Source organism: Mastomys coucha, unplaced genomic scaffold (assembly GCF_008632895.1).
Source record: "Mastomys coucha isolate ucsf_1 unplaced genomic scaffold, UCSF_Mcou_1 pScaffold15, whole genome shotgun sequence".
Lineage (NCBI taxonomy): Eukaryota > Metazoa > Chordata > Mammalia > Rodentia > Muridae > Mastomys > Mastomys coucha.
Window position 1 is genome coordinate 104,063,183 of NW_022196897.1, and position 22,967 is coordinate 104,086,149.

At 47.3% G+C, this 22,967-nt stretch overlaps 1 protein-coding gene across 1 annotated transcript; it reads left to right on the top strand.

Annotated features, from left to right (window-relative positions):
• Window positions 1-427: 427 nt before the first annotated feature.
• Window positions 428-2,509, top strand: Chst14 (carbohydrate sulfotransferase 14). Its single transcript, XM_031371482.1, has one exon. It carries the CDS (start codon window positions 581-583, stop codon window positions 1,709-1,711), a length of 1,131 nt encoding a protein of 376 aa, XP_031227342.1. The 5' UTR covers window positions 428-580; the 3' UTR covers window positions 1,712-2,509.
• The last annotated feature ends 20,458 nt before the right edge of the window (window positions 2,510-22,967 follow it).

Here is a 22,967-nt window from a genome sequence, read left to right on the forward strand (position 1 = left end):
GAGAGGTCCTGTCCTGGGCTGAGACCGGTAAGGGCGGCTAAGGACCATGCTTCCAGTCAGGACAGATCTCGTTTTTTTGTTTAGACCCGACTGAGTGGTGGGTTGTCCTGCCTTCAGATCACAGTTGGAGGGATTGCGGTTCCAGAGCAGTTTAGAGCAGGATGGAGGATGCAGATCTTAAGTCCAGCACCAAGAGGGCACGTGTTAAAGAGACACGCGTCCCCAGTAGCTCTTTCCTGTTTTCCCAGGTCTCATTTTGTCCCCAGGCCCAGAGGTCTGGAGTGGCCCAAGCTCATGAGTCCTCTCCCGGGCTAGGGTCCGCCTACGGCCTCCCGCAAACAGCTCCTAGGATTCGGGCACCCGCCCCTCTCCCCGCCCCCCGACGTGGGCCCGCCCTCGCGCCTGTATCAGGGAGGGGCGGGGAGAGGAGAGCCGCCGGGCGGGACATCCGGCCCTGGTCCCCAGCTGCACCCCGGGAGCCGGTCGGCCACCCACCAACCCTTCCCTCCCAAGACCTCCAGTCCCAGCTGCAGTCGCCTCCCCTGCAGCCTCGAGGTCGGCGAGGTTTGGCCGCAGCACCATGTTTCCCCGCCCTCTGACCCCACTGGCTGCCCCGAAAAGTGCCGAGACCCTGGGCCGCACGCCGAGGCGGGCCCCATTGGGCAGGGCCCGGGCTGGGATCGGGGGGCCGCCCCTGTTGCTGCCGTCCATGCTGATGTTCGCAGTAATCGTGGCCTCCAGCGGACTGCTGCTCATGATCGAGCGGGGCATTCTATCGGAGATGAAACCCCTTCCCCTACACCCTCCCAGCCACAAAGGTGCGGCCTGGAGCGGGACAGATCCTAAGTCTAGAGGCCTATCCCTGGATGCTGAGGACTCGGACTTGCAAGTGAGAGAGGACATCCGAAACCGGACCTTAAGGGCTGTGTGCGGACAACCGGGCATGCCCCGGGACCCCTGGGACTTGCCGGTGGGACAGCGGCGCACTCTTCTGCGCCACATCCTCGTAAGTGACCGCTACCGCTTCCTCTACTGCTACGTCCCCAAAGTGGCCTGCTCCAACTGGAAACGCGTGCTGAAGGTGCTGGCGGGCGTCCTGAACAACGTGGATGTCCGCCTCAAGATGGACCACCGCAGTGACTTGGTGTTTCTGGCAGACCTGAGGCCCGAGGAGATTCGCTACCGTCTGCAGCACTACTTCAAGTTCCTGTTTGTGCGAGACCCCTTGGAACGCCTCCTGTCTGCTTACCGCAACAAGTTTGGAGAGATCCGAGAGTACCAGCAGCGCTATGGGGCCGAAATTGTCAGACGCTACAGGGCTGGAGCGGGCCCCAGTCCTGCAGGGGACGATGTCACCTTCCCAGAGTTTCTGAGATATCTAGTGGATGAGGATCCTGAGCATATGAATGAGCACTGGATGCCTGTGTACCACCTGTGCCAACCATGTGCTGTGCACTATGACTTCGTGGGTTCCTATGAGAGGCTGGAGGCTGATGCCAACCAGGTGCTGGAGTGGGTGCGGGCCCCACCCCATGTCCGGTTCCCAGCTCGACAGGCTTGGTACCGGCCAGCCAGCCCAGAAAGTCTACATTACCACCTGTGCAATGCCCCACGGGCCCTGCTCCAAGATGTGCTGCCTAAGTACATCCTGGACTTCTCCCTCTTTGCTTACCCACTGCCCAATGTCACGAAGGAAGCCTGTCACCAGTGACAGTGGGCCAGCCCCTTTTGGAGTTTGGATTTAATGACACCATCTTGGAGGTGTCTTTCAGAGAAACTCCTGGCTCTGGGCTTCCTGGTTTCTCTAGGTGTCTCTGTATCTCAGTGGTAGGGACTGTCCTCGGAGGTCCTAGTCCCCAGTGGCTCAGAGGACAGATCTAGAAAGGAGGCCTGCTGCTTTCACTGGTGAACTGACTCTCTTAGGAGCCTGTGGCATCCTTGTCTGCCGGGCACCAGTGGTTATTAAAGCCATGTGTTTGATCTAAAGACTGACTCCAGGCCCCTGGCTGCTGGGTCTATGCAGTCCACCTGGTCCATTGTAATTTAACCTGTGGCTAAATCCCAAATATGGCAAGCTCATGATCATTCCTAGGACCAATAGCTCTGGCCCCCATTCACCCATCCCATGGACCTCAGGACTGGAGTGAGCTGTGGTGCCTTAGAAATGAAATGTGTGCCTTTCTACTCCAGACTTTAAATGTCCTCCTCTTGCTAGGTCTGAATCATTTTTCTAAGGAAAGAGAAACTGAAGTGGGGCCCTTACCTCGAAGCTCTAAGGCCCAGCCCCTCAAGCATCCAAAGACACCTGTGCCTGACCTCTCTCTGGGGCTCCTGGAGCATCTTCAGTAAGCCTCCCTTCCCTACAAACCTTTTGAGACTGTGTGAAACTGTGTGTGGCCCATGTATCTGGCTGTCACTTGTCTAATGCATTAATTTAAAATGTGTATATTTTGATAGAATCCTTGTAAAGGCTGACTTTTAATAAAGCTTTTTTTATATACAAAATGAACATCTCTGTCATCCCCCTCAGTTGCCAATGGTGCTGGGAGACTCCAGCCCAAGACATAGATGCTTGTTTTCCCAGGTCAAAAGAGAAGCTTGCAATAAGACAATGTAACTAAACCTGCTTAAACAGGTCCAGTGGCCCCTGTCACACCATGAAGTCTTTTGGGACTTCTAATATGCTCACAGGCTCAGTTTCTAAGATGCCATTTAAAAGGCAAGGCTTTGTCAAGAATGGCACCAGCCAGGGGAAGAGAGTGTACACACCTTTAATCCAGGACAGTCTCTGTGAGTTTGAGGCCAGCCTGGTGTATACAGGGAGTTCCAGACCAGATGCACAATGTGGCATCAGGTACACGGCACACCTACGTGGATTAGTCCTTACAGGGAATGAGGACTGGAGAGGTGGCTTAGTGGTTAAGTTCAGAAGGACCTGAGTTCAATTCCCAGCACCCAGCTCATGTGGCTCACAGCTGCCTGTCACTCTAGCTCCAGGGGATCTAGTGGCTCTGACCTCTGTGGGTACCCATACACACCTGGTATACAGTCATAGGGATATACACATATACATGTGAATAGAAGAAAAGTAAAGTTCAGGGGAATGAATAGGAGGCATGGGCTCTGAGTTAGGTTAGGCAGGAACATGATTTTTTTCTTGGTTTGGTTTTGGGTTTGTGGCTTTTGTTATTTTGTTTTTTGAGAAAGAATCCTGACTCTGTGTAGCCTTGGCTGTCCCAGAACTTGTTATGTACACCAGGCTAGCCTCAAACTCAGAGATCCACCTACCTCTCTCTCCGAGTGCTGGAATTAAAGGCATGAGCCGCCATGCCGGACTCATTTTCTTTAGAGGTAAGGTGGCCTCACCATATTTTTTGAGGTGAGATGGGGAGGTTCTTTCTGTACCTAGGCTAGACTTAAATGTACACTCCAACTGCCTTTGCCTCTGGAATTATAGGTGCCTACTGTTATGCCAGCTAGGAATACCGATTAATCAAGGACACCCCCCCTAATATTTTCAAACAACAACAACAAAAAAGGAACTGCTTTGTGAGCAAGGGGAGAATTGAGAATTACAAAAAGAGATTGTCAGCACTTGGGAGGCAGAGGCAGGCAGATTTCTAAGTTCGAGGCCAGCCTGGTCTACAGAGTGAGTTCCAGGACAGCCAGGGCTACATAGAGAAACCTTGTCTCAAAAAAAAAAAAAAAAAAAAAAAAAAGAAAAGAAAAAGAAAAAAAGAAAGAAAAAGAAAAAAAGAGAGAGAGAGAGAGATTGTCAACAAGTCCCATGAGCCTCAAGAACTCAGGAGTCCTCCATCCTTAGCCCACCTGTGGTCTTTGTTTCTTACCTGGGGCTTATAGCAACTCCAAACCTCTATCAGCCAATAGTGCCCTCAAAGGTGCCACTAGTGCAGAGGCAACCCAGGAAGCCTTGAGAACATGAGGCCCAGCTGTTGGCTCTGCCTTATTCCACTTAATACTGAGGAGTTCAGTTCCCTAATGTGGCATCCTGTCTTACAGAGGTGAGAATCAGCCCAGAGAGGGTGAATAGCCACCCAAAGGGTCCACCAGGTGTACATGCCTCTCAAGTAGGAAGGAAAAAGAAAAGGACAGACACACAGGCAAATGGGCCAGCTGACCACACTGGGGGGATGGAGAAGGTTTGTGGAAGGTGGGAGTAGACAGAAGCAAGGATGAAAAGGCAGGACTTACTGATGGGCCTGTAGCAGAGGCCTTCAGCAAAATTTCTCCACTCTTTGATTTGGAAAGAATTGAATCCAGCCTAACTGGTTGTCCAGGAACACTGCTCCAACGGGGAGAGGGGAGGGGCAAAAGAGGCCCTTGATTAGCATATTGGTTCTTGTCCACCTGGCAGAAAAGGGATGCTGGACCACAGAGCATCCTGTTGGCCAGAAGTGGACAGCTGTGATGGAGGAGAAGTGAAGGGACAAGCAGAGAGCAACAAGACAAAGGCACTGCTGGGCCTTTTTGCTTAAGTTTTCTTTCCAGGAAATGAACTTCTGAAAAAGGTCCACAAGGAAATGACAGAGTTGTGGGGCCCAGCTGATTCTAGTGAGAACTGACTTCCCTCCATGTCCAGGCCCGAGAGCGGGGGTGCTGCAGGCTCTGGATCATCAGGGGAAGGGACTTCTCAGAACTGGACTCCAAAGCTGCATCTTCTGAGAAGTCCTGCCTTTCCCTGGGTCAGCTGTGATTCCCACTCAGAGCCAAACCCTCTGCTCTAGGCTGGCCCCTAGGAGAACAAGGGCCCCCTTTAAAATTAACTCCACCCAGGACAACTCAGGTCCCCCCCCTCCCGACACAGAGTGAAGGGACTAGCATTGTTTAGCTTCTGTTACAGTTGGGGGCCAAGGGCAGAGGAAAGGGAAAAGGCTCATGGGGTCTGGTTCTCTGAGTCTGGACCCTGACTCCACTTGAAAGCTCCAGTGCTTGTTTCTCTGCCTGTCTGAGGCAGCTGTACAGAAATCCCCTCTCTGCAGGAAGCCACACCATCCAGGACCCCTCAGGAAGCCATAATACGGGCAGAAGAGCTGTTGGCCCACCTCTCTGGGAGAACACAGAACCCTCACTTCTCCTAGGGGATCCAATTCACCAGAGGGGCCAGACTCCTAGGCCCACTCCTAGGATGGACCCAGAGCCTTTCTTCCTCAAGCCAGCTTCTACCTGACTGGCTAAGTCCTGAGAGCCTGACCAGTGTGGTATAGGTATTCTTTGCCATCCTTGCAACTCAGCACAGTAAGAAAAAAAACCTGTTTCTTATGCTAGAGAGGAGGAAATCAAGCCTGAGGATTAAAACCTATCTTTGTTCAGCATCTGCCTCCTGAGAGCGAGTCTGTGAAACATTGTAGGCGACCCAGTCCATTGTGTGTGCTGTTGTTTTCTCCTGAGTTTTTGTGCCTCTTTCCAGTCTTCTAACACTGTACAAATTGATTCTATCCATGGGCTTCTCCAAATCTGACAAAGTTCCCCAGGCTTGCCCACCCTAAAGGTCAACTTTCCGGTGGCTGCTAGCCCCAGACCATGAATATAATCTGTTCAGATTTTTCAAGTGGTTGTGAATATAGAATTTGATGTGCCAGGCAGTGATGACACATGCCTTTAATTCCGGCACTTGGGAGGCAGAGGCAAGTGGATCTCTTGAGTTCTAGGCCAGCTTGGTCTACAGAGTGAGTTCTAGGACAGCCAGGGCTACAAAGAGAAACCCTATCTCAAAAAACCAAACAAAAACAAATAAAAAAGAATTTGATGTGCAAAAAATTAAAAATTTACTGGAAATACTCAGACATTGTAGGTAAACCTGCACTCCCAGTACTTGGGAAACTAAGACAGAAGGGTTTCCTAAGATCTGGGTTTAAAAGAAAGAAAGGAATGAAGGAAGGAACAGAGGGAGGGAGGGAAGGAGGGAAGGAGGGAGGGAAGAAAGGAGGGAAAGAGAGAGGGAGGGAGGGAAGGAGGGAGGGACAGAGGGGGAGAAACCGAGGAAAACTTGTTGGGCATGCTAGCTCTTGTCTTTGATCCCAGCTCGCTGCTGTGATTTTGAACCAGGCTGATCTATATAGCAAGTTTCAAACCAACCAGGTAAGGAACAGGGAGTCAGGAAGAGCCTACACCTGTGAGATAAAGAAAAGTCAGGAAGAATCCTGAATCCACTAAGTCTGTTTATGGCAAGACTGTAAGAGAAATCCCATCAGAAGGTAATCTCTATGAGGATGATAGGGTTGGTATCCACCATGGCAGCAGCAGGCAGCAAACATGAGCATTGAGACACACAGAGAGGTGCCAAGGGCGGCGGGCAGGGTTGCTCGCCAGCCTGCTGCATTTTCCCAGCAGGCCATCTTAAAGAAAGATGCTAATATTCTAGTCATGTGATCCCATGGCTGCCACATAGAACCAATGTGCCGCTTTGACTTTTGCCTTTTGTCCCTTTGGGTTCTGTTGACATCATTTTGCTTAGCAGTGCTGGGTGTCAACCCAAGGTCTTGCTCATGCTAGGCAGCCACTCTACTAGTGAGCTGCATCCCAAGCCTTTGCAGCCTTTGCTTTGTAAATATTCAATTAGGATAAGGAGTGGGGAGGAGAGAGGAAGAGAGAGAGAGAGAGAGAGAGAGAGAGAGAGAGAGAGAGAGAGAGAGAGAGGAAGAGAGAGCACTTTGTGTATGTGAATGTGGGTCTATGCTGCTATAGCAAGATTCAGCAGTGAGAGGACGTCCTGACATTTCACCTTGTTGTGACAGCATCCTTTGTTGCTGTATGCCAGGCCAGCTGGCCTTTAAGCTTCTAGAAATTCTCTTGTCTTCACCTCCCATCTCATGGGAGGTGTGCAAAAACTACTGTGCTCAGCTGTAGATGGATAGGCAGGATTCAGACTCAGGTCTTGAAGCTTTTATCTGTTCCAAATTTTATTTTTAAAATATTGTACTTGTAGCCGGGCGGTAGTGGCGCACTCCTTTAATTCCAGCATTTAGGAGGCAGAGGCAGGCGGATTTCTGAGTTCGAGACCAGCCTGGTCTACAGAGTGAGTTCCAGGACAGCCAGGACTAATCAGAGAAACCCTGTCTCGAAAAAACAAAAAAAATAAAAAAATAAAAATATTGTATATATGTGTATGTCCACATATATGTATGTGCACACATGTACTGGGCCCCAAGGAGACCAGAAGAGGGTATTGGATTCAGTTGAAGCTGGAGTTACAGGCAGTTGTAAACCACCTGAGATGATTGCTGGAGACAGAACTTAGGTCCTCTGCAAGAGCAGTACGTGCTCTTAACCACCTAACCATCTTTCCAGCCCTGTATCTCCCATCCTTAGAGCCGGCCTCTGTCATTGCCCTTCAAGTGGGCACTGGAGGGTATGTACAGTCAGCACTCACAGATTTGTCTTTTCAGGGCATCCTTTCTGCAGTTTACCCAGCTGAGGAAGGTTTCCATTATCTGGACTGTGTCTTTGTCATTCATGTTCAATCTCTGGTGGCTTCCACACCCCCAGCTCCTCTATCATACACAGCTGGAATAAGAAGGGCAGAATCAGCTAGCAAGAATAACAGAGAGTTCAGATGCTGGTGTTGTCTACTAAACCCGGCTCCCTCCAAATAGGATCTTCCAGCAAGACTTGAACTCCAAGGCAATGTGAAAAGAAAGGGAGGTTCTCCAAAGACAGCATCCAGGGATTCACACATCTATGAAAACTTATTCTCTCTCTCTCTCTGTCTCTCTCTCTCTCTGTCTCTCTCTCTCTCTCTCTCTCTCTCTCTCTCTGTCTCTCTCTCTGTCTCTCTCCTCAGACAGGGTTTCTTTGTGTAGAACTAGCTCTCTAGACCAGGCTGGCCTCAAACTCACACACAGAGATCCACTTGCCTCTACCTCCTGAGCGCCACCACCACCAGGCTGAAAGCCTGTTCTTTAGTAGCTCCTCTCCCCAGCTCTTCAGCTCCTTTCTGCCTGATCCGGCAGAAAAGTTCCCACTAAAGCAAAGAGCATCATGGTTGGAGGGAGGGGCATAAGGAGGACCTAAGCCAAGCCAGTTCACCCAGTGCTAACCTGTAACCTTCTAGAAAGAAAGCTACGGTGGCCTTGGCTTTGGGATATGGGACTCTGTGTCCCCGGACCTGTTAGGTCACTGCCTCACTGCCAGTTTGCAGATGAAGGGAACCAAACCCTAACTGTACAACAACTGGGGACAGGAGCATACACAGGTCATTCACCTAACTACTGCTCCTCCCAGCCCTTGAGAGATTAGCTGCCCCTGTGACCACTGCCAGAGTATTAAAGGCAATAGACTACTGCCATCTTTGCTTTTGGTTTAGCCTGGCTTTGTTTTTTGTCTGTTTGTTTTTGAGGCAAGGTCTCACTCTGTACCTCAGGCTGTCCTGTCAACTACTGTATAGTCCAGGCTAGATTCCCACTCACAGGAGTCCCTCCTGCCTCCATGCCTGCAGTCCATGTGCTGGGATACAGATGTAAGTCACCACACTCAGTGAAGAGGCAACAGAGCCTTGACAACCCCGTATACATTTTAGGGACTGGAGAGCTGGCCCAGCAGTTAAACTTGCATACTGCTCTTCCAGAGGATCCAGATTCACTTCCCAGCATCCACCCATGTTAGATGGCTCATAACTGCCTGTCAACCCAGCTCCAGGGGCATCTGAGGCCTCTGGTCTCTTTAGGCACATGAACTTATAGGCACATATACACAGACACATGCATATATACATAATTCAAAATAATAAAAATAAATCTTTAAGCCACATATAATCAGAAGGCAGAGGCAGGCAAGTTGGAAGTGAACCTGTTCTATATAGTGAGTTCTAAAACAGCCAGGGCTATGTAGAGAGACCTTGTCTCAACAAACAAAACAAAACAAGAAAACTAAAAACAGAAATGTCCAAGCACTGGCCAAGGACCTTATAATTCTGGCAGTTGGAAAACTGAGGTTAAAAAAAAAAAAAAAAAAAAATCAAGAGTTTGAGGCCTGCACCTCCAGCTACCAGAGTGGAAGTTTCAGGTAATAATAAAGAAATTTTCTGCCGGGCGTGGTGGCGCACGCCTTTAATCCCAGCACTTGGGAGGCAGAGGCAGGCAGATTTCTGAGTTCAAGGCCAACCTGGTCTACAGAGTGAGTTCCAGGACAGCCAGGGATACACAGAGAAACCTTGTCTCAGAAAAACCAAAAAAAAAAAAAAAAAAAAAAAAAAAAAAAAAAAAAAAAAAAAAAAAAAAAAAAGAAAGAAAGAAATTTTCTGACAAGAAGGAAAGGAGAAAAGAAGAGGGAAGGAGAGAGGAGCAGAGAAGAAAGGAGGGCCAGCCTGATGCAATGATGTCACTCAGGCAGGAAAGCCAGCTCCTACCAACTTTTGGGAAGGAACTTTTGAGAGTTGCTCACAGAACCTGCCTTCAACCCAGGCATCTACAAGTAGTTTTAAGTGACTGAGGGATGTGGAGCGTTACAGCCATGAAATAGAAACAAAGAAGGATGAAGAGTCCTAGTGCAGGCCAGAGGCCAGTGCTCCCTGAAGCCTTCTGAGCACATAGCTCCTTCTTCCTGGAATATCTATGGTTCTAGCACACACATACCACACACTTTCAGGAGAACTTTTAACCCACCTTGTCATTTGTCAGGCCCTGCCCAAGGCAAGAGCAGGATCTGTGCCCCTTTGTATTTGGTAAATATTAAATGCTCAATAAAGATTGACCAGGTAGAAGACCAGGTGACTGGGTAGGTGGTAGATACATAGGTGGTAGGCAGGTAGGTAGGTAGATAGATAGATAGATAGATAGATAGATAGATAGATAGATAGATAGAAGATAGAATAGAATAGGTAAGATATGAGTGTGTGTGTGTGTGTGTGATCATGCTTGCAAAATCTGAATGGATAAATGGATGGTTGGACAAATGGATGCATGGATGGCAGACAGCAAGGGGAATACAGGAAGAGAATCTGTGGGAGAGAAGAAATCAGGAGTCACTATAGAATCTGGCATTTGGCACATTGACTTAAAAGAAACTGAAAGCCAGAAGTTAATGGAGATGTTTCACTAAGAAAGCAAGAGGGGCTTATCTGTCGCTGATGGAGGTTTTGGAGGGAGTCTCACGGGAAGTAAAGGTCACAGAATGAGCAAATTCCTGTGTTCTAACTCAGGTTCTGACATAAGTCCTTCTCTGATCTCGGTCTCCTCATGCATCACTTTCACTTCTTTGGGCTTGCTGGCCACACTGGGGGAAGGGTACGCCTTTAATCCCAGCACTTGGGAGGCAGAGACAGGCAGATTTCTGAGTTCGAGGCCAGCCTGGTCTACAGAGTGAGTTCCAGGACAGCCAGGGCTACACAGAGAAACCATGTCTCGAAAAAAAAAAAAAAAAAAAAAAGAAGTCCGGATCCAGATTCCTTGCTCTTGCTCTATTGCTTGGAAGAAACTCCCAGAGCCAGAGCCATTAAGCCTTTTCAGCACCTGTTTCCCTGCAAGTGAAATAAACCATATAACCACCTTCACGAAGAGATGGCAGTTAAGGAGGCTTCTAGCTTGTCCAGAGAACTCACGCTTGGTTTCCAGTACCCACACTGGGTGTCTCAGAATCACCTGTAACTCCAGTTCCGTGGGATCCAACATTGTGGGCAAAATTGTACACAGCCCCCACACACACCACAAAAGAAAGGAAGGAAGGAAGGGAGAGAGAGAAAGAGAGAGAGAGAGAGAGAGAGAGAGAGAGAGAGAGGAAGAAGGAAAAGAAAAAAGAAAGAAAAGAATAAACAATAGATATTTTCTTTTAAAAAAAAGTTGTAAGGTATCAAAATGAGTTGCTAAAGTCTGCAGACAAGGGCTTAGTCAGCGCTGTGGTGGGCAGCTGGCACCCCAGCTGGTGACATTGACACTGGTCTCACTCAGGGTGCTGCCTGCAGTGAATCTAAGAACTGAGAGAGTCCTTTCCACCCCTGGCATTTTACCTTCTACAAAGATGACATCTAAAAACCAGGCTGTGAACTTGGTAGATGACCTGAGCTCCCTCTTCCTCCCACAGTGTGGAAAGCATGATGCTACCACCCATGGTGGGAGGAGATCTCTGTGTCTGGCAATGCTGTTCATACCCTTTGGGAGGCTGGGCAGAGGAAGGGAGGCCCCTGTTTCTCAGGTCCATGCCAGAAACAACTTCTTCTCCTTTTCCTTCTTCTTTTCTTCTTCCCCTTCCTCCTCCTCCTCCTCCTTCTCCTCTTCCTCCTTTTCCTCCTCCTCCTCCTCCTTCTTCTCCTCTTCCTCCTCCTCTTCCTCCTCCTCCTTCTCTTCTTCCTCCTCTTCCTCCTCCTCCTCCTTCTTCTCCTCTTCCTCCTCCTTTTCCTCCTCTTCCTCCTCCTCCTCCTCTTCCTCCTCTGCTCAGCAGCATCATTTCTTTGCCTAGCTCATCCTTATGCAGGTATAAAAATCAACTCACACAACGGGGAGCTGATTTATACTGACTGGCTCTCTGTGCCAAGCCTTGAGCTTTCCTTTATTTTATTTTTTTATTTTGAAAATGTTCAAACCTACATAAAAGCTATAAAAATAGTACAATGAGCACCCATGACCTAGATTCTCCAGTTAACATTGGACACTTTTGTTTTCTCTCCTTGAATATGTATGTTTTGTTAAACCATTTCAGAATAGGTTGAACTCTGGTTCTTCAGCCCCTAAAACTCCAGCGTATTCTGCTGTGAAACTCGCTACTGTCATTAAAGTTAAGACATTGTACCCAATACAACAGTATTGTATAAGCCCACATACAAACGTCCCAGTTGTCTAAAAATTGACCATTACAACTTTTTTTTAAAAAATTCAGTAAATCACAGGGCAGTGGTAGTGCATGCCTTTAATCCCAGCACTTGGGAAGCAGAGACAGGCGGATTTCTGAGTTTGAGGCCAACCTGGTCTACAGAGTGAGTTCCAGGACAGCTAAGGCTATACAGAGAAACCCTGTCTCAAAAAACAAAACAAACAAACAAAAAATCCAGTAAATCATCAAGGATCTGTGCTGTGTTTTTCCACATGGCTTCTTAGTCTTCTTTATTTTTTTTTTTTATTTTGTTTACTTCATTGTTGTTGTTTTTTTCAAGACAGGTTTTCTCTGTATAGTTCTAGAACTCGCTCTGTAGACCAGGCTGGCCTCAAGCTCAGAGATCCACCCACCTCTGCCTCCCGAGTGCTGGGACTAAAGGCATGCACCATCACCACCTGGCTTATTTCAACTTTTATTTATTACATTTTACTTAATGTTTTTTTTCCATATGTGAGCGTCCATGTGTCTGCTGCTGCATTGAGTGTGGAAGTCAGGAGATGTCTTTCTGGAGTCAGTGCTCTTTTTCCACTATGTGGGTCCTGGGGATCAAACTTACATTGTTAGGCTTGGTGGCAGATGCTTTACCCATTAAACACACATTCTCTCTCTCTCTCTCTCTCTCTCTCTCTCTCTCTCTCTCTCCCCTTATTAACTTTATTTTATGTGCATGAGTGTTGCTCACATGTGTACTGTATGTATGCCTGATGCCCTTGGAGGGTAGAAGAGGATGTTAGATTTCCTGGAAGTGGAATTGCAGATGGTTATGAGGTGCCATGTAAGTTCTGGGAATTGAACTTGGGTCCTCTGGTTAAGAGCCATCTCTCTAGCCCTTAGTTTCTTTGAGACAGGCTCTTACTATGTAGTCCAGGCTATCCTTAAACCTACAGCACTCCTTGGGCCCCATTCCCCCTAGTACTATGGTTATCACTCCCAGCACAAGGATTTGAGGTAGGAGGAGAGTACACACATGCACACAGGTATATTCATGTGTATGTGCATGTTATGTGAATTATGAGTGTGGAGGCCAGAGGTCAACTGTGTGTGTTATCCGTAATTCCTGTTCACCTTATTTTTGGAGACAGGATTTCTCACTGAACCTGGAGCTAGATGATTCAACTAGTCTTTCTGGTCAGGGAGCCACAGGGACCCTCTATTCTAGGACTATGGTTATACATGCAGCTTGCAGTACCTGGCTTTCACTTGTGCTAAAGATGAAACTCGGGCCCTCATGCTCAAGCATGAGTTCAAGGACTAGACCATCTCTTCAACCCAAGATATATTTTTTAACAGCTTCTTTTAGCACTTTGGCTGTGACAGAAAAACATATTTTTTAAAGTGCATTTTATTTATTTATTTTGTGTGGATGCATCACCACAGGCATATGGAGGTCAGAAGACAACTTACAGGAGCCAGGTCTCCTTTTGGTCACGTGGGTCGTGAGAAGGAAGACTTAGGTCATCAGGTCTGGTGGCAGGTGCCTTGTCCTGCTGAGACACCAAAGGTTTTGACAAGTCCTGCCTGGTGTGCTAGAGGAGAAAACATCACCAACCTACTCTGGGGAGTCCGCCTGGCCTCCGTGGAAGCCTGCCTTGACTCCTTTAGACCACTTTAGAAATGCGATGTCTCCTTTCCACCCCCCTTTCTAGACCTCCAAGGAATGTACTACATTATATTACATACTGCATGATGCTGAGGGTGTAGCAATTCTCTGGGTACAGTCATCACTGAATTCTGTCCTGTTGCTTAGCAACTCCAGGACATTTCAGCCCTTTCCAGCCACAGGGTGGGTGGAGGGGTTGACAGTATGAGTGGCTAGGTCCTCCTTGCTCTGGGGGTCTCCATCTCCACAGGGCCAGCAATCTAACAAACAGGGAGGTTCTTGCATTAACGGGAGTCCTCCCTCCTCACCAGGGGCAAGCAGTACCTTCAGGACCCTTCCTGTGGCCTGAGAGACACACAATGCTGTGGAATGTGGGCTCCTCCTGGGGGGTGGGGGTTGTCTGAGAACATAGAGGAAGCAACACAGCATCCCTGCAGTGACAGGGCAGGGGGAGATGCAGATGTCAACTGAGCCATGCAGGGAGAGGCTCAGTTAGGCATCCTTGGAGGCTGCCTAGGGTTCAGGGTTTAGGTCTCTGCCATGCTCCTCTGTGGGAGACCTGGGCATATCCTTAACCACCCAAGCTTGCTGTACTAATTATCCAAACTCACAGAACAAGTCCTTCCCAGGTCTTAGCACAAAAGCAGAGAATCAGTTAATCTTGAGTATGTATCTGAAAATTTACCCATTTCACTTGGCTAAGGTTTAGGGTGAGTGGTTTTCAGCTGGGGTCCTCAGGACCCCTTTAGGGCATTTGGAAATAATCAAAGGGGTAAATTTCAAAGAAAGTTACATAGTCTTTATACATTTCTGAAATGTTAGTAAATTCATGATTTTGTGAATATTTGTAAAATCCATGGCTGTCATCTATGGCTATCACTGAATTTCTATGCCACTTTACAGTTGATAAAATATCAATTATGCCTCTAAGGGGATAGGAATTCCACAGAAAGACCAACAGAGTCAACTAACCTAGACCCTTGGGACTTTCAGAGTCTGAACCACCAACCAAAGAACATACATGGTCTGGACCTAGGCCTCCTGGCACATAGGTAGCAGATGTGCAGCTTGGTCTTCCTGTGAGTCCCTAACAACCAGAATGAGGCCTATTCCAAAAGCTATTGTCTCTCTGTGGGATATGTTCTTCTTCTAGCCTTGTCTGGCCTCAGTGGAAGAGGAAGCACCTAGCTTTCCAAACTTGAAGTGCCAGGGTGGGGAGATACCCAGGAGGGCCCCCATCCACTCAGAGGAGAAGGGGAGAGGAGATGGGGGAAGGATTGTGGGGAGGGGGTGACCAGGAGGGGGCCAGTAAGAAAGATGTACAGTGAACAAGTAAAATAATAATAATAAAATTAAATAAAAAAATATCAATTATGCTGCTCACTACTGAGGCATTATGGGAATTAGTTTTACAGTGCAAGAGATTAAACTCCGGGCCTCACATAAGCTAGGCAGGCAGTCTCTATCTGAACCACACCTTCAGCCCAGAGTCTGTGGCAGTTCTTAGACCTGATGCTCGATTCTACTGTGTTCATGATGGAATGCATATAGTATTTCTGTTGCTTAGTTCACAGTGGGCTTTTTGAGAAAGCATCTTACATAGCTTAGGCTGGCCTCAAGGGTGACCTTGAACTTCTGACTCTGCTGCTCCTGAGTCTATAGGGCTGAGTAAAGGCATGTTACCACACACCCCCTAGCTGCATACATGTTCTTAGCTTCATGTTCATCATTACTTGAAAAACAAGCCTACATCAGAGATCTGGAATTGTGCTCACTGAGGGTTAAATGCTGGGCTGGGGCATTTACCCATGACTCTTGGTGTTGCCATGTCTTTTCCCGCAGTTTGTCACCTTTATAGTTTTAGTTTCTGCTTTCGGGTGTGTGTGTGTACGCGCGTGTGCATGTGTGGTGTGTATGGTGTGTGTGTGTTGTGTGTGTTGTGTGTACACATGCATGCATGCATGCATGCGTGTGCGTGTCTGTGCTTGTGTGTGTGTGTGTGTGTGTGTGGTGTGTGTGGTGTGTGTGTGTGTGTGTGTGTGTGTGTGTGTGTGTGTGTGTGTTTTGTACACTGTTGTACTATAGGCTATCTCAAACTTATCCTGATCTTCCTGACTCTGCCTCCGGAATATTGAAGTTACTTTTAGAATACCAACAGATTAGCCGGGCGGTGGTTGTGCACACCTTTAATCCCAGCACTTGGGAGGCAGAGGCAGGCAGATTTCTGAGTTCAAGGCCAGCCTGGTCTACAGAGTGAGTTCCAGGACAGCCAGAGCTACACAGAGAATCCCTGTGTCAAAAAACCAAAAAAAAAAAAAAAAAAAAAAAAGAATATCAACAGATATCTTTCTCTTCAAAAAGAGACTGGGTCTCCACAATAGGTAGGACTACAAGCTTGTGCCACTGCACCTGGTCCCCACCCCCTTTTAGAGGGGTTGTGACAGGATCTCAGTCTAGCTCAAACTCATGACAATCCCAAATCTCCCAAGTGTTGAGATTATGGAATAGAATCATAACACCTAGATTTCTTTTTTAAATATTTATTTTTATTGCTTAAAGTGTGTGTGTCTGTGTATATGTGCACACATGCTCACCTGCAGAGACCGAAGGCATCTCATCCCCTGAAATTGTAGTTATAGGCCATTGTGAGCTTCTTAATGTGGGTGCTGGGAATTGAACTCAGGGCCTCTGCAAGAGCAGTACATGCTCTTAACTGCTGAGCCATCTCTCCGCTCCACCCTCTTTTCCTTTTGAAGAAGAGTTAGGGTCTCAAGCACTTGGTGGCTCTGTTTCAAAGACTTACCGGGTGCAAGGTTAGATCATTTCTGGAAATGTCAAGTGTGTGGTTTCTTGGTTTATCAGAAGTTGTGTTTTCAGACTCCAACAATGGAAGCATCAAAGTCGTGACATGCTGATGAGGGTCCCTGGACTGTTTCACTTCCTCACGATGCAGATTCTTTGTGGCATTAACCATGAGGTGGACACGTTCTGCCCTGGAGTCGGAACAATCTGGACTACGTATGGTGTTCGTGAAGAACTCTCTCTCCCTTTCTACTTTCTGGGAAGTATTTAAATCGTGTTTCCTGTAGTTTCATGATCACATATATGTTTTTTAATTTGTAGTGGTGCTTGTAACTGTTACAATTAAAATCAGAGCCAGGCAGTGGTGGTGCACACTTTTAATTCTGGTACTTGGGAGGCAGAGGCGAGTGGATCTCTAAGTTTGAAGCCAGCCTGGTCTGCAGAGTGAGTTCTAGGACACTCAGGGCTACACAGTGAAACCTTGAAATGGAAACCTTTTTTTTTTTTTTGGATTTTCAAGACAGAGTTTCTCTGTATAACTCTGGCTGTCCTCACTCTGTAGACCAGGCTGGCCTCGAACTCAGAAATCTGCCTGTCTCTGTCTCCCAAGTGCTGGGATTAAAGGCGTGTGCCACCACTGCCCGGCTTAAAGTGAAAACTTAAGGGTTCTTTGGAAAGTCAGTTGGATGGTGTTTTGCTGGGGCAAACACGTGAAGGAATGTTTAGCTGAAGCAGACACAGATCAAAGGTTATTCTACTAAAGCAAGCACATGAAAGGACATGTGAGGAAGGATTCTTTGCCAACAACAAGCATGTATTGGTCTACCTTATATTATGTAATTGAGCTGCATTTGTCAGGAGTCTATAGAGAGAAACACACTAAAATAAAAACTTCTGTGCTGCAGTTTCATGTCACTTTCAAGGACTTGGGCTGATTGGCAGAGTGATGTCAGCTGATATACAGACTCAGGGTGCTAAAGCAAGACAAGTGCTGAGGCCAGACCTAGGGAGGACACGTGACGTTCAGAGGGAGTATAAAATAGGACTCGACAGACCAGTGATGGGGGCTGAGCTTGGCTTGCTTATAGAGCTAGCTGTGCAATGTTTGTGGGTCTTCACTGAGAGAGGCACAGGCAAGAACTTCTTCTGGCGTTCCTCAGGGTCCCTTCTGCTGCTGACTGGAACTGAGGCTGAGGCCTGGCTGTCTCTGCTAGGGGGTGCCACCGAGGCCAATTAGTGTTTGCTATTCCAGCTCTACCAAACTGGACTGCTGGTGTATCCGTGAAGTGTTTGCGAGTGGATCGAGCTGCTGCTGCTAACCTGTGAACTGAACTGCCAATTAACAAACAACCCAGATGGGAGTTGCTCCAAAGAACCCTTTCTAAATAGGTCCACTTTCCCCCACCCCAGTATCCTTTCTTTCCCACGAATTCTGCTGGGTGGTGGACTAAAAGGAAGTTTAAAAGCTTTTAAGAACCATCATTAAAAGTAGGTTTTGAGCCTGACATTCGTGGCACACGCCTTTAATCCCAGCACTTGGGAGGCAGAGGCAGGCAGATTTCTGAGTTCGAGGCCAGCCTGGTCTAAGAGTGGGTTCCAGGACAGCCAAGGCTACACAGAGAAACCCTGTCTTGAAACAAACAAACAAACAAACAAACAAACAAAAAAAGTAGATTTTGGAAAGAAGTTACAAAACTTTGTCTCAAAAAAGCAAAACAAAACAAAATAACAACAACAAACAAACAAAAAATGAAAGAAAGAGAAAAAGAAAAAAAAATCAGAAACTCCACAATGTATCAGAGAACTCAATCTGTCTCTGTGTCTCTCTGGTCTTTTTCTCTCTGTCTCTGTCTCTGTCTCTGTCTCTCCTTTCTTTTTTTTTAGACAGAGTCTCACTATCTATCCCTGGCTGTCCTGGAATTCTTATGTAACCCTGGCTGGCCTTAAACTCAAGAGATCCACCTGCCTCAGCCCTCCTGAATGCTGGGATTAAAATGGTATCACAATGCCCAGCTGAAAGTTCAGTGGCTTATCTGATTTTTTAGGAGCTGATTAATGGCTGAGTAAGTCAAAACACTTTATAAGCACTCATTTGAATATTTATAGACTCTGCAGAAGAAACTGTGTGCCACCTGAACTCCAAACTATAATGGCATATTTGAAATTAAGTGCAAACAAGGCTCCTAAAGATTAATTTTAAGTTACCAACAAACTGTTTTTCCCACCTAGCCCAATATTTTTGAGAGGAAATTCAGATGACTGGGTGAACCACACGATACAGCAATGAGAAAAACATCAGTTTAAAAAGTGTGTCCTGTTTCTGGGTTGGCATTCCTTTGGCTGGTGAAATTCCAGGGGTTTTTAATGAATTAAAGCCACATTTGCCCACAGAAGTCAAGAAAGTCACTGTATAGCTTGAAAATAATTGTGCGCTCAGTAAGTTAAGGAAACACTTAAGCAGTGGGTACTGCTTTTCTACCGCGTGCACCGTTTACACCAAATTTGTGGTCTGCATCTGCGTGCACGAGGAATGGATTTCTGCATACTCACAACTAAGACCCAGCAGCCCAGCTTGGAAGAAGGAGAAGTTTAACTGGGAATGCTCCTGTCCCTCCCTGTGTGTCAAATCAGAAGACTGTCTCAAGGAGAGCACCACATGGAAAATGAATGTAAGTGCATTTTCCAAGGAGAACCCCGCCCTAACAGGAAAAAGCAGCTATTCCACTCTGACTTCCAAATACAGTTAATTACCGACTAAAAGCAGAGCTTGTGGGTCGCCTCCAGGTGATGATCACAATCTAGTCTGACGCTTCTTCAGATACTGTATTAGAAGGTTTTTCTTTTTCCCCCTTTGTTAGTTCCCCCCCCCCTCTCTCTCTCTCTCTCTCTCACACACACACACACACACACACACACACACACACACACACACTTTTATTCTGTGTTCTTTTTATTTTCACATGTATGGATGTTTTGCCTGCATGCAGCACCACATGCACATGATGCTCACAGAGTCTAGGAGAGGCCAGGCCTTTCTATCTCCCGGAACTGGAATTGCAGATGGCTGTGAGCTGCCAGGAGCCTGCTGGAAATCAAACCTAGGACCTCTGGAAGAGCAACTGGTATTCTTAACCCCGGGGCCACCTCTCCAGTTCTATTTGCTCTTCTTTTAAGGTTGTATTGCACAGACTAATTTTGACTAACTGGACTCAGATAATTCTCCTGCCTCAGCCTCCTGATAGTTAGCACTGCAGGTAGGCATATGGCTGAGGTCAGCATATTTTTCCAACACTGGAGACATAGGCCGTATATGATATTCTAATATATCGTGTGCCATTGTTTTCAAACTTGTCTCCAAAGATGCATTATGACATTGCTGTTCCTGTGAAAATTCCTCAATGAACGGAGATGTCTTTTTTGCAGGTCTGCATTTGTGCAAGTTTTTTTTTTTTTCTTTTCTTTTTAAATGTTTGCTCTTTGGTGTCCAATTGCTGGTTTTGGCTGATCTCATCAAATGACTGAAATTGTCTTTCTTGGTGCTTCAGATGAGCATAGTTAAAGTTGAGAGTAAGGCAGGCAGGATGGTTCAAGCCTTAAATGTCGGCACTCAGGAGACAGAGGCAGCTGGATCTCTAAGTTTGAGGCCAGCTAGGACTACAATTACCAACCATAGTGATGTATATGAGTCTGTACATTTTGCATCTCAGAACTTCTTTCTGAGCTCCATTTTTATACTTATAGTCAGTGCCCTTGTAGCTGTCCGGGTGTTTATAGTGTGTGTTATTGTCTGTTTTACTCTTCAAAGAGCCCTGGAAAGAGGGTCGTTGTTGTTGTTATTTTCTCTTTGTAATTTTATGTTTCTTGAGCAAATCCTCTTTCCAAATATAGTAGATATCTTTTTTAAAAAAAGATTTATTTATTTGATATGAGTACACTGTCGCTGTCTTCAGACATACCTGAATAGGGCATCGGATCCCATTACAGATGGTTGTGAGCCACCATGTGGTTGCTGGGAATTGAATTCAGGACTTCTGGAAGAGCAGTCAGTGCTCTTAACTGCTAAGCCATCTCTCCAGCCCCGTTAAATAGATAGCTTAAAAAAAAAAAAAAAAGACGGGGTGGGGGAGACTGGGAAGATGACCCAAGTTAGTAGAATCTTGCTCTGCAAACATTAAGAATCTGAGTTCAGATCCCACAGAAAAGCAACTTTACATGGAATCCTGACACCATTATCAGGGCTAAGAACCTGTGCTTAGAGAGCTTGTAGGCCCTGGGGGAGAACCTATTACTCTTCCAAATGGACACAGTTTTAAACTCCTAATCACCTATTGCCACACCCATAGATCAGCTCATCTCTCAACCCTCACCAGAGAAGCTTCTTCCATTAGAAGGCAATTAACACAGACCTACAACTTGTCACTGCGCAGAGAACGAGAGATTGCAGAGTACTTTGTCCTACATAGGATTCTATACCATATCCCTCTCCCAAGGCTCAGAGATTGTCAAGGAAGAGCCTGGCAGAAGGAATACAAGAAATCTGTTTCCTGGATACCACAGGACAGATGCACATATGAACTCACAGCAGTTGTGACAGCGTGCACAAGACCTGCCAGATGTCTCAGGTCACACTGTGGCTGTGATGAAACATCATAACCAAAAGTGAGTTGGGGATGAGAGGGCTTATTCGGCTTGCTCTTTTACAGGGTAGTCTATCGCTGAAGGAAGCCAGGACGGCAACTCACACAGATCAGAAGCCATGAGGCGGGAGCTGATGCAGAGGCTGGATGCTGCTCCATAAGAGCAGTGCCAAGCCTCGGCTGCCCTCCAAGACCTCTTTATACCTTTAAAACCAGCACTACCTGGGTGACTCCTACATCACCTAGTTCAGCGGCCAGAACAAGTGAACCATGGTCACCCCTGGACCTCTGTGTGTGGAGCTTCTGTGTGCTGACTCTCAGGGAGCACTTCCCAGAAGAAGTTACCGCAGTGGTGCTGCTCTCTTCTTAAAGAAATCATCCCTTGTTTCTCAGCTCCGGCGAACCCAGAATCATTTGTCTCATTAAAACAAAGGTTTTACCTTCATGGTTCTTTACCTTCATGGTTCTGATCTCTCGTTAATCATAGATGATTCTTCAGCTCCAGCTGACCAGACACAACACCACAGATACTTCACTCGAATGGCCTGGTACAATCTTTGCTTTCCTCTGAAATGTCACAAGCCAGGCCTCCATCATCTGCACTGCTCTCAACATTCTTATCTTCCAAGATCACTGAGCTTGGAATACTCAATGTCCTTTCTAGCCCAAAGTTCCAACGTCCTTCCACAATCTTCCCCAAAACAATACAGACTGGCCAGTCAGAGCAACACTCCACTATCCTGGCTCCAATTTCTGTTCTAGTTATCGTTCCTATTGCTGTGATGGTACACCACCAACAAATAAGCCCGGGAAGAAAGATTTTATTTGGCTCACACTTCTACATCTTAGTCCATCACTAAAAACAGTCAGCAAGAACTCAAACAGGAAAGGAACCTGGAAGCAGGTGCTGATGCAGAGGCCATAGAGGGATGCTGCTTAGAGGCTTGCTCCCTGTGGCTTGCTCAGTCTGTTTTCTTAAAGAATCAAAACCACCCAGAGGTGGAACCACCGGCAATGGGCTAGGCTCTACCCCATGGATCACTAATTAAGAAAATGCCTTACCCATGACAGTAGGAGAGCCAGCCCCACCTCTCACTAGCTGTAGGACTCCTGAGAGTGCCCCAAACCTCTTTTTTTTTTTTTTTTTTTTTTTTGGTTTTTCAAGACAGGGTTTCTCTGTATATCCCTGGCTGTTCTGGAACTCACTCTGTAGACCAGGCTGGCCTCGAACCCAGAAATCCACCTGCACCTCAAACCTCTCTAAGGAAGTACAGTAGAGCTCGCCTGGTTGTAGTAGTTGTGGTGAGCCAGCTCCGAGGGTGTGAGCGTGGGAGAGCTGGCCTCACCTCTAAGTATGCTGTGTGGTGGTGTGGGCGAGGGAGAGATGTTACCCTTTGCCCTAGGTCATGAGAGTAAGCTAGCTGGCCCTGCCCCTCACTGTCTCCAGCACTTGGGGGAGTGAGGGTGAGGCAGAGAATTGGAGGGACAGGGGGCATGCATGTTACCTGGGCAGCAAAGTAGAGCTGGCCCTGCTTGTGGGGTTTCTGGAGGGCGTGAGCCTTGGAAAGCTGGCCCTGCCACTTGTGTAACATGGAATGTCATAGGCAAGGAAGAGGTGCCCCCTTCCTTCCTCGCCCTCCCCCGTCACCTGCTGCAGCACTCCAGAAAGCTGGCCCTGCACTTTGCCAGGGCAGCAAAGTTAGTTGTGGGGTTTGTAGGTGAGCCAGCCCCCGAGGGCATGCGATAGAGAGGGAGAGCTGGCACTGCTCCTTGCCAGCTGTGGCACTGGATGAGCTAGCAATGCTAGAGAGCTTGCCTGGTGGTGTGGGTTTAGGAGAGCTGGCACGCCGACCAGCTCGCCTACCACCTAGGCTCAGATCCAGGGCTTTGAGCTGCCCTACCCCACCATCTAGCCCATCTGTGAACTACTGGAGCCTGTTCGTGGGGCCAGTTCTGCAAATCCAAAGCTGCAGGGTCTCCATGACACAGGGTAACAACAGGAGATCTGAGAGGAGTCCCACTAAGGACCTAGTATTGATAGTGTAGCAGAAGCCAGAGAGGCCTCAAACCAGAATGGCTAATTGCAATGAATATTTGCAAGCAAA